Source organism: Hypanus sabinus, chromosome 2, assembly GCF_030144855.1.
Source record: "Hypanus sabinus isolate sHypSab1 chromosome 2, sHypSab1.hap1, whole genome shotgun sequence".
Lineage (NCBI taxonomy): Eukaryota > Metazoa > Chordata > Chondrichthyes > Myliobatiformes > Dasyatidae > Hypanus > Hypanus sabinus.
Window position 1 is genome coordinate 55,704,005 of NC_082707.1, and position 12,237 is coordinate 55,716,241.

Genomic DNA, 12,237 nt, shown 5'->3' on the forward strand with positions numbered 1-12,237 from the left:
CCATATTTGACTACTTATGCCAGGCTTCATTTGCTTTAGCTCTATTATGTAGTCTGTTGATTGGAATGAAAAGACTGGAATCACTTTATTTAACATTTTTTCCAATGTACACTTTGAGCAATTTATATAATACTGAGTTAGTGGTGTTCCAGGTATTATGGAGTGATGTAAGTAATACAGTGATGTGAAGTAGCATGGGGTATAGTTTCTATCTATGAAAGTCTTAAGTAAATTAAAGGAATATTTTTTCAAAGAATATATTATGCACTTTAAACTAATTTGTCAAATGTAATCACACCTTAATTTGATTTGCCTAAACTTCATTCAGCTTTTAGTACACATTAGACACAAAACTAAATTATTCCAATATCACAGTTAAATACCATCAAAATATTGATGGACTGCCTTGCAAAAATTGCTTCAAAATACAAGGTTACAAATCTGAGGATAAAAAGTAGAGGTAAATCTACTCGAAATAGAAAACTCTCATGGCTGAATTAACCAAGGCAATCAAAAATATTTGAAGTTCAGATTGCACAAAAGAAAAATGTGATAGTAAAAGGAAGTGATTAATAAGCATATTAGATTATATAATTTAGCAGTGTAAGACCATGATAGGCCACCTGGCCATCAAGTCTGCTCCATTTAATAATAAGACATAGGAGCAGAATTAGGCAATTCAGCTCATCGAAGCTGCTCCGCCATTCCATCATAGCTGACCCCAGATCCCACTCAATCCCATCTAACTGCCGTCTCACCATAATCTTTGATGCCCTGATCAATCAGGAAACTATCAGTTTTCACTTTAAATATACCCATGGTCTTAGTCTCCATGACGGTCTGTGGCAGAGCATTCCACAGATTCACCACTCTCTGGCTAAAAAAAAATCCTTACTTCTGTTCTAAAGGGTTGCCCCTCAATTTTGAGGTTGTGCCCTCTATCACTGGTTACCACCACCAGAGGAAACATCCTCTCACATCCACTTTATCTCATCCCCTCAACATTCAGTAGGTTTCAATGAGATACCCTCGCATTCTTCTAAATTCCAGTGAACCTCCTCTGGCTCTCTCCAATGATGACATACCCTTTCTGAGACATGGGGCCCAAAACTGTTGACAATACTCCAAGTGTGACCTGACTAGTGTCTTAAAAAGCCTCAGCATTATCTCCTTGCTTTTATATTCCATTCCCATTGAAATGTATGCCAACATTGCATTTGCCTTCTTTACCACAGACTCAACCTGTAAATTAACCTGCTGGGAGTCTTGCATGAGGACCCCCAAGTCTCTTTGCACCTCTAATGTTCGAATTTTCACCCCATTTAGTTAATAGTCTGCATTTTTGTTCCTTTTACCTAAATGCATTATGCCCATTCTTCCAATTTATCTACGTCCTTCTGCAATCACATTGCTTCCTCAGTACTACCTACCCCTCCACCTATCTTTGTATGATCTGCAAACTTTGCCACAAAGCCATCAATTCTATTATATTAATAACTGACAAACAATGTGAAAAGTAGCGAACACAATACTAGCTTCTGAGGAACACCACTCGTCACTGGCAGCCAACTAGAAAAGACTGTCCTTATTCCCACTTGCTTCCTCCTGCCTGTCAGCCATTCCTCTTTACACGCCTGTATCTTTAAAGTAATGCCATGGGATTTTATCTTGTTAAGCAGCCCCATGTGTGGCATCTTATCAAATGCTCTCTGATAATCCAAGTAAATGGCATCCACTGCCTTTGTCCACCCTGCTTGTTACTTCCTCGAAGAACTTCAACAGATTTGACAGGCAAGGTTTCCATTTACAGAAACCATTAGTCTCCAAGTACCGAAGAAAACCTCATCCTTAATAATAGCCTCCATACTTTCCTAACCACTGAGATTTGGCCTATAATTTCCTTTCTTTTGCCTTCCTCCCTTTTGAAAGAGTGGAATGACATTTGCAGTTCTCCAGTCCTCCAGGTCCATGCCAGAATCAAGTGATCCTTGAACAATCATAACAATGCATCTGCTGTCTCTTCAGCAAGCTGTTTCAGAACTCTGGGATGTAGTCCATCTGGTCCAGGTGACTTATCAACCTTAAGATTTTCAGTTTGCCTTGTACTTTTTCATTTGCAATGGCAATGACATTCACTCCTGTGCCTGACACACACAGACTTCTAGCACACTGCTAGTGTCTTCCACAGTGAAAACTGATGCAAGGTACTTATTCGGTTCATCTGCCATTTCTTTGTCTCCCATTACTATCTCACCAGCATCATCTTCCAGTGGTCCAATGTCAACTCTCACTTCTCTTTTACTTTTTATATAACTGAAAAAACTTTTAGTATGCTACTTGATTTTATTGGCTAGTTTGCCCTCATATTTTATCTTTTCCCTTCTTATGGCTTTCTAGTTGTCTTTTGTTGGATTTTAAAAACATCCCACTTATTCAACTTTCCACTCACTTTTGCTACACTATATGCCCTCTCCTTGGCACTTTGCAGTCCTTAACTTCCTTTGTCAACCATGGTTGTCTACCCCTGCCATTTGAGAACAACTTCTTCTATGGGACATATGTATTCTGCACCTTGTACTATTCCCAGAAAATTCAGGTCCCTCTTCTCCGCCATCATCCCCACCAGTATCCCCCTCCAATCTACTTGGGAAAGCTACTCTCTCAAACCTTTGTAATTCCCTTTATTCCATTGTGATACTGATATATGTGACTTATGCTTCTCCCTCTCAAATTGCGGTATGAGTTTAATCATATTATCATCACTGCCTCCTTAGGGTTCCTTTACCTTAATCTCATTAATAAAATCTGATTACGCAACACCTAATCTAAGAGAGCCTTTCCCCGAGTAGGCTCAAGCACAAGCTGCTCTAAAAACCCATACCAGAGGCATTCAACAAGTTTCCTCTCTTGCAATCTGACGGCAAACTGATTTTCCCAATCCTGCTTGCATATTGAAGTTGTCAATTACAATCATGAGATTACATGTGTTATGAGTGCTGGACAGACCTGATTGAAATGGGGTCCAGAGGTAACTATGCTGCTAATGAGAGAGAGAGAGAGAGAGAGAGAGAGATGAAGAACAGAGGTAGAGGCATCTGCTACGGATAAGAGAGAGAGAGAGACAGTTGACATGTATTTTGGCTCTTCACTGATTATTTACCTTTCACTGCAAGGACGTTTCTTTGCTTGTTAACATTCCTGAGGAGACAGCAGGATGGACATAGACATGTGGAGTTGATGGATGTCTGATACCCCGTCCTTGAGGATAAAAGACAGGTCTGGGGAGACACACCTCAGACACACCAGTGGACACTGAAAGAGTGTTGTGCACCCATAGGAAGGTGGGGGCTTAGAGGACCGAATCAGGAGATCGGTCATAAAGCTCACAGTGTGACGGCAGGGCCGGTGGGGGCTTGTGTGTGTGTCCACTCATGCCAGAGTGACAAGTCCACCACGGAAGAACGGTCTAGCCAAGAACGGAGGGTTCATAACTGAATAACCAAAATGGTGCAATGGAACAAGAAACCAACAGGTTTGCTGGCTGCAGCTGCTCAACCTCTTGCTCGCTCTCTCTCTCCCCAACAATTGCAACACAACAAACAACTACCTCAGCATGAACTGAACTAAACTCTATATTCTCTTATGACAATTCATTTACCCCTAGACTTTGATAGAGCTTGTTTATTACCGTTGATTATTATTCCTACACTTCTGTTTTTATTATTGCTAACCTGTTTTATATGTATATTTGCATTATTAATACTGTATTGCTTAGTTTACTAATAAACACCTTTTGTTACAGTACCACCAGACTCCAACGTATCCTTCCATTTCTGCTTGCCTGTTAACCCAGCTACGGGGTACGTAACACATGCTCTTTCCAGCTCCCTTTGAAATCTCAAAGCCAAAGGCCTATATACGATTCCCATAATAGTTTTGTAACTTTGTAGTTTTTTAACTCCACTCACAAAATTCAACATTTTCTGACCTTATGTCACCTCTTTCTAAAGATGCAATTCCATTTGTGACCAACAGAGCCACAGCACCGCCTATGCCTTCCTTCCTGTCCTTTCGATACAAATTATATCCTTTGATATTAAGCTCCCAACTATGACCTTCTTTCAGCCATGACTCAGTGATGCCCACAACATCATACTAACCAATCTCTAATTGTACCATGAGTTCATCCACCTTATTCTGAATAATGCATATATTTAAGAACAGCACCTTCAGTCGTGCATTCTTCACCCGTTTTGTGTTTTGCCTCTGTGGTACAATTTAACTCTTTGCACTATCTGCATTTATACCCAAACATTGGCTTGTCCTTCCTTCCGCTCATTTTACACCCACCATCTACTTGTAAACCTACAGGCTCATCCTCAGCTCTATCATGCTGGTTCCCATCCCCCTGCCATATTAGTTTAAACACGCCCAACAGCTCCAGCAAATCTGCCCACAAGGATTTTGGTCCCCTTTTGGATTCAAGTGAAACCCATACCTGCCCCAAAAGAGGTCCCAATGATCCAGAAATCTGAATCCCTGATATGGCTTAGAAATCAGCTGGAAACCTTGAATTTTGAATTTTGTTGAATTTTAGAAACCCTTTTTCCCTGTAATTTCCTCTACCCTGCAAAAATCTATCTAACTATGTCTGAGTATATTTAATAAGGTAGCCTATGCCTGGGAAGAGAACTGTACAGATTCACTACTCTCTGGGAAAAGCAGTTTCTCTTTGTCTCCATCTTAAATCTAATCCCCAGAAATCTTGAGGCTATGCCCCTTTGTTTTAGCCACAACTACTAGTGGAACTAACCTTCCTGCCTCTCTTATCTATCCCTTTCATAATTTTATGTACTTATACAAGATCCCTTCTCATTCTTCCGAATTTCAGTGAGTATAGTCCCAGGCAACTCGTTAGTTGCTTGCCCAACACCAACCCCTGTGGCAATCCATTCACTACTGATTGCCGACTAGAGAAACACATGTTTATCCCAACTCACTGCCTTCTGCTGGTTAATCAAATCTTCTTAATGAGTAAGTCTTCTATGCAGCACCTGACTGAGTACCTTCTGAAAATCAAGGTATACAGCATCCCCTCAATCCACTGTACTCATATATCCTCAAAGAACTGCAGTAAGTGTATCAAATGGAATGTCTGCTTCCTGAATCCATGCTGTGACTGCCTAATGGAACAACTTTGCATATGAATTTCATGATAACATCAAATGAGATTCACACCACCAAGCAAGGTTGCAATTTAGTTGGTTTCACTATTTTCAACAATCCACCTTTCTGCATTGTGTGGGACAGTGATGTTTCACTGGAGTAATAACTGGATTCTGCATATACAATGCTGTGTTTTGTTTAACAGGTTTAAATACCATTGCTAAATGAACATTAAATTCAACTTCAAAATGTTTGGATGAACTGTTACATTGAATTGCTTTAATTTGCATTCTTCTTCAATTTCATCAGCACTATCTTCATCAGACACTTCGCCTTCTTCTGTATCAATGCCGAGGTCAGCAGGGAGTTTCTTCCCCTGAAACAGATCATGAACATATGAATTGATCGTTAAATCTAAATATTGCTTTTCTTAAATTACTTACATTATATTAAATTTGATTTTTTCTCATTACATTTTCCATTTTGAAACAAGTTTATATTTGCAATCTTTTTCTAATATATGAAGAAAACATTGCCTGGAAAGTACGCCCACTGATGCATGTTACAGATTCATATATACAGTAATTACAGAAGAGGGACCACCTTTTAAGATGGAAATAAGAAATTAGTGAATCGTTGGAATTTCAATTCCATGAAATAGTGGAGGCCAAATAATTTAATATATTCAAGGCTGAAAGAGACTGAAATTTAGGGTGGTCATTGATCATTTGGAGCAAGTGGTGTTGAGCCAAGATTATTTTGTTTATTATCTCAATGAGAAGTGGTGCTAACTTGCACAGGTGCCTCCTGCACTTATGCTCTCAATATAAATAAGGATGGGAAACACACAGATAATTAAAGTTAGATTTATCCTGGGTATTCTATAATATACTTAAGGGCTGGAGTTAAGTAGTTCTATTCACTTTGCATTCAAAGTGGCAACCTTATTCATCTTGAAATAAATCGCAAAAATCATTCCCAGGATTCTTAATTTGAATCATTAACACTTTTAAAAACAATAGATTTTGCAGACGCTGGCAATCCGGAGCATCACAAACATAATGCTGGAGGAACTCAGTATGTCAGGCAGCACCTATGGAAATGAATGAACAGTTGACATTTCAACTGTTGAGAAGGGTTGAGACCCTTCAACAGAACTGGAAAGGAAGGAGTAAAAAGCCAGAATAAGAACGTGAGGGTGGCAGTGGGGGGTGGGGGGAGAGAGAAGAAGAGTACAAGCAACATGGTGATAGGTGAAGCCAGATGGATGGAGGAAGGGGGATGAAGTTAGAAGCTAATTGGAAAAGGGAAAGGGCTAAAGAAGAATGAATCTGATAGGAGAGCAGAGTGGACCATGGAGAAAGGAAAGGAAGAGGAGCACCAGAGGGAAATGTTGGGCAGGTGAGGAAAAGAGAAGAGGTAAAAGGGGGAATTGCAGAAGAGGGAAAGGGAAGAAATTGATGTTCATGTCATCAGGTTGGAGACTACCCAGACAGAATATGAGGTGTTGCTCCTCCAACGTGTCTCATCAAAGCAGTAGAGGGGGCCATGGACTGACATGTCAGAATAAGAATGGGGATTCAAATTAATATGGTTGGCCACAAGGAAATCCTGCTTTTTGTGGATGGAATGAAGGAGCTTTATAAAGCAGTCCCCCAATCTATGTTGGGTCTCATCGGGAGCATTGGATCCCAACAGATTTGCAGGTGAAGTGTTGCCTCACCTGGAAGGACTGTTTGGGGCCCTGAATGGAGGTAAGGGAGGGGGTGAATGGGTAAGTGTGGCATTTCTTCTGCTTGCAGGGATAAATGCCAGGAGGAAGGACGAATGGACAAGGGAATCATAGAGGGAATCCCTCTGAAACTGAAAATTGTGGGTGGGTGATGTGCTGGATACAGAGGCTTACGGGGTGGTAGGTAAGCACAATAGGAATTCTTGGCCTGTTTAGGTGAGGATACAAGACCAGGAAATAGAGGAATTGTTGCTGAGCCTCATCCTGGGAACAGATACATCACAGAAAATGGAACAGAGAAAAGGCAATGGCATTTTTACAGGAGAAATGGTGAAAAGAGGTATAGTCAAGATAGACATGGGAGTTGGTAGATTTATAAAGGTATCAGTCGACAGTTATTTTCCAGAGATAAAGATAGAGAGATCCAGAAAGGAAAGGGAGACATCAGGTCTCATAACACCTTCTCTCTTTTTACACCTGCTGCCTGACATGATGTATATTTCCTAGCTTTTTCTATTTTTATCTCCATTTGGGTCTTTCTTCTCCTTTTTCTGTTTGCATAAGAAGTTGTGGCTTGATATGTGCCACATCTTCCAGTGTGCTTCTTTGAGATGAGTTAAATTGTGAAGATACTCTTGCATACAAAGTTCAAAGTAAGTTTATTATCAGAGTAGATATACATCATGGTATACAACCCTGATACTTCTTTCCTTGCAAGTATTCACTGTAAATACAAGAATCACAATGAAATCAATGAAAGACTGCCCAAGCAGGACAAACAATCAGAATCCAAAAGGTAACAAACTGTAAATACAAAATGAAACAAATCATAATAAATAAATAAATAAATAGATAGATAGATAGATAAATAAGCAAGCAAGCTATAAATATTGAGAACATGAGATGAACAGTCCATGAAAGTCAGTTCATAGGTTGTGCTAACAATTCATTGATAGTTCAACTGAAATTATTGCTTCTTGTTTCAGTGTTTTGGTTGAGTAATAACTGTTCCTGAACCAGGTGGCTTGGGTCTTGAGGCTCCTGTATCTTTTTCCTGATGGCAGCAGTGAGAAGAGAGCATTAAATGGATGCTGGTGTTCCTTGATGATAGATGGTGTTTTCTTGCAATAGTGCTTCATGTAGATGTGCTCCATGGAGGGGAGGGCTTTACCTGTGATGGACTGGGCTGCATCCACTACTTTTTGTAGACTTTTCCATTCAAGGGCATTAGGGTGTCCATACTAGGCCACAGTGTGGTCAACCAATACACTACCTTCCACACATCCATATAAGTTTGTCAAAGTTTTAGATGACATGCTGAATTTTCACAAACATCTAAGAAAGGAGAGGTGCTGCCGTGCTTTCTTCATAATGGCACTTACATGCTGGACCCAAGATAGATCCTCTGAAATGATAATGCCAAGGAACTTAAAGTTGCTGATCCTTTCCACCGCTAGTCCCCTGATGAGGACTAGTTCATGGACCTCTGGTTTCGTCCTCCTGAAGTCAATAATCAGCTCCTTGGTCTTGCTGACATTGAGTGAGAAGTTGTGTGGCTCAGACAGATTTTCTCTCTCCCCCTTTAGGCTGATTCATCACCACCTTTGACTTAGGCAATGACAGTGGTGTCAATCAGCATATTTTAAAATAGCATTCGAGATGGTCATAAGTATAAAATGAGTACAGCGGGGCCTAAACACACAGGCCTTGTGGTGCATCTGTGCTGCTGGAGATTCTGGAGATGTTGTTGCCAATCCAAACTGACTGGGTCTGCAAGTGAGGAAATCGAGGATTGAGGCCAAGGTCTTGAAGCTTATTGATCAGTTATTAGATAGAAGTTCAATGTTCAAAGTAAATTTATTATCAAAGTTTATATGTCACCATATACAACACTGAGATTCAATTGCTTGTGGGCATTCATGTAACGCATAGGTGTCAAACTCAAGGCCCGTGGGCCATATCCGGCCTGGCGTACAATTATATCTGCCCAGCGAGATCATTTTAGATAAATCTATTATTTTAATTATTAATGGCCCGGCGATATGAAGCCTATGATTGTAAGTTAATACCAATCATAAAAATAATGCTTGCTCAGCAGTCTTCTTCATAAGAAACGGAATTTGTGAAGTGAAACACTGAGACACATGAGAATAGGCTGAAAAAACGGAGGCAATGAAAGCTGCGTTCGCACACGCCCGACTGATCCAGCCTGCATGAAGCTGCATTTTGCCCAATCCGGCCCGTGACCTAAAATGAGTTTGACACCCCTGATGTAACAGGATGGACAACCAATGTACAAAAGACAAAAAATTGTGCGAATATAAAAAGAAAGAGAAAAGATAAACAAGCAATATATATTGAGAACATGAGATGAAGAGTCTTTGACATTGAGTCCATAGGTTGTGGGAACATAGGTTATGGTTCAAGAGCTGATGGTTGAGAGGTAATAACTGTTCCTGAACTTGGTGGTGCAGGTCTTAAGGCTCCCTCACCTTCTTTCTGATGGCAGCAGCGAGACCAGAATATGGCCTGGTGGAGGTCTTTGATGATGGATGCTGCTTTCCTGCAATAGTGCTCCGTGAAGGTGTGCATTAACATTAATGGTCATTAACGAAATGTACTTATTTCTCATGATTTTTGTTTCTGGTTGTGTACTCTGGTGCACTTCCAGGCACCTTCAGGGTGAATTCATTGCAGAGTAGTTCAATGGATATGATTAAACATTCTCAATTATCCTGCTACAGCTGAGAATCACAACTGCATCCAAGCTCTGTACAGTTAATAAAGATGTTTTAATGAAATTGAACAATCTATCACTGCTTAAAATTGACAAAAATATGCCAATTGTGTCCACATTTTTCATAAGAAACATGGCTGTTGCTCAGGGCTACAAGTGCATTTAAATAAAGAGGTTTTCGACTCCCAATACCGACTATAAAGTCTCTAATAAATAAAACTGACGATTTTATCAGAAGAATGTTAGGGCAGCATGCATCCTCTGCTTCACAGAATCCTGCTTAACCCCTTCCATACTGGATGCAGTGATTCAGAGGCAAGGATTCACTTTTCACCATCAGGATAGGATTGAAACAACACACCCTGATGTCTTCACTATAATTTTGGGAGTTTTAACCAGGTCAGCTTAATCACTTGTCGGACCTGAGGAAGCAACACACTAAACCACTGTTACACCACCATCAAGAATGCCTACCGTGTTATTCCACGCCCTCACTTCGGGAAGTCTGATCACCTGACTGTACTTCTACTCCCTGAGTATAGGCAGAGACTAAAGACTGCAGCGCCAGTATTGAGGACCAAGTAGGTATGGACAAAGAAAGCACAGGAGCACTTACAGGACTGTTTTGAAAAAGTGGACTGGACTGTATTCAGGAATTCATCTTTGAATTTGGATAGGTATGTCTCTGTTGTTACTGACTTCATTAAAACCTGTGTGGATGAGTGTGTACCTATGAAAACATGCTGTACATTCCCAAACCTAAAGCTGTGGATGAACCAGGAGGTTTGTCGTCTGCTGAGAGCTAAATCTGTGGCATTTAAGTCTGACTTGCAGAGCACTATTTCAAGAGTTAAGGAACAATTCCAAGTGAGGTTGGAGGCAACATCGGATGCACATCAACTCTGGCAGGGTGTGCAGGCCATTACTTCCTACAAAGTGAAACCCAATAATATGAATGGCAGTAATGCTTCACTACCAGATGAGCTCAATGCCTTCTATGCTCGCTTTGAAAGGGAGAATATGACTACAGCTGTGAAGCTACCTGCTGTACCCGGTGACCCTGTGATCCCTGTCTCGGAGGCTGAAGTCAGGCTGTCTCTCAAGAGGGTGAACCCTTGATAGGTGGCAGGTCCAGACGGAGTACCTGGTAAGGCTCTGAAAACTTGTGCCAATTAACTGGCAGGAATAATCAAGGACATTTTCAACCCCTCACTGCTATTTTGAAAGTTCCCACCTGCTTCAAAAGGGCAACAATTATACCAGTGCCCAAGAAGAGTAGTGTGAGCTGTCTTAATGTCTATCGCCCAGTAGCACTCACATCTACAGTGATAAAATGCTTTGAGAGGTTGGTCATTGCTCGAATCAACTCCTGCCTCAGCAAGGACCTGAACCCACTGCAATGTGCCTATCACCACAAAATGTCTACAGCAGACACAATCTCAATAGCTCTTCATGTGGCCTTAGATAATACAACACCTATGTCAGGATGCTGTTCGTTTGCTGTAGCTCAGCGCTTAACACCATCTTTCCCACAGTCTTGATCGATAAGCTACAGAACCTGGGCATCTGTACCTCCCTCTGCAATTGGATCTTCAACTTCCTAACCTTACGACCACAATCTGTGTGGATTGGTAATAATATCTCCTCCTCACTGACGATCAAAACTGGCGCACCTCAGGGATGCGTGCTTAGCCCACTGCTCTACTCTCTCCATGCCCATGACTGTGTGGCTAGGCATAGCTCAAATATCATCTATAAATTTGCTTATGATTCAACCATTGTTGCCAGAATCTCAGATGGAGACGAGAGGGCGTACAGGAGTGAGATATACCAGCTAGTTGAGTGGTGTCACAGCAACAATCTTGCACTCAATGTTAGTAAGACCAAAGAGCTGATTGTGGACCTTAGAAAGGGGAGGATGAGGGAACAAGAACCAATCCTCAGAAGTGGAGAGAATGAGCAATTTCAAGTTCCTGAGAGCCAAGATCTCTAAGGATCTAACATAGTCCCAACATGTCGATGCAGCTATAAGGAAGGCAAGACAGCAATTATATTTCATTAGCAGCTTGAGGAGATTTGGTTTTTCACCTATAACACTTGTAAACTTCTATAGATGTACCTTGGAGAGCATTCTAATAGGCTGTATCACTGTCTGGTATTGGTGGGGGATATTGAAAGAAGCTACAGAAGTTGTAAAATTAGTCAGCTCCATCTTAGGTACAGGCGTCCTTATTATCCAAGACACCTTCAAAAAACAACATCCATCATTAAGGAACTCCATCACCCAGGACATGCCCTCTTCTCATTGTTACCATCAGAAAAGGGATACAGAAGCCTGAAGACACACACTCTGTGCTTTAGGAACAGCTTCCCTCTCTCTCTGCCATCCGATTCCTAAAAAGATGTTTAACCTATGAATACCACCTCACTTTTTTTCATCATTTCTATTTTTGCACTATTTTAACTACTTAATATACATATATACATGCTTACTGCAATTGATTTACTTATTTTTTCTATATTATTATGTATTACATTGTATTGCTGCTAAGTTAACAAATTTCATGACATAAGTCAGTGATATTAAACCTGATTCTGATTC

The 12,237-nt window shown here is 40.7% G+C and overlaps 1 protein-coding gene across 3 annotated transcripts in view; it reads right to left on the reverse strand.

Moving 5' to 3' along the window:
- plch1 (phospholipase C, eta 1) overlaps positions 1 to 12,237 on the reverse strand; it is a 97,878-nt gene that overhangs the window by 39,821 nt on the left and 45,820 nt on the right. For all 3 annotated transcript variants that reach the window (XM_059946347.1, XM_059946355.1, XM_059946363.1), the window contains one exon: positions 5,435 to 5,542. In XM_059946347.1, the coding sequence (XP_059802330.1) occupies positions 5,435 to 5,542 (108 nt within the window). The remainder of the gene's footprint in view (positions 1 to 5,434; positions 5,543 to 12,237) is intronic.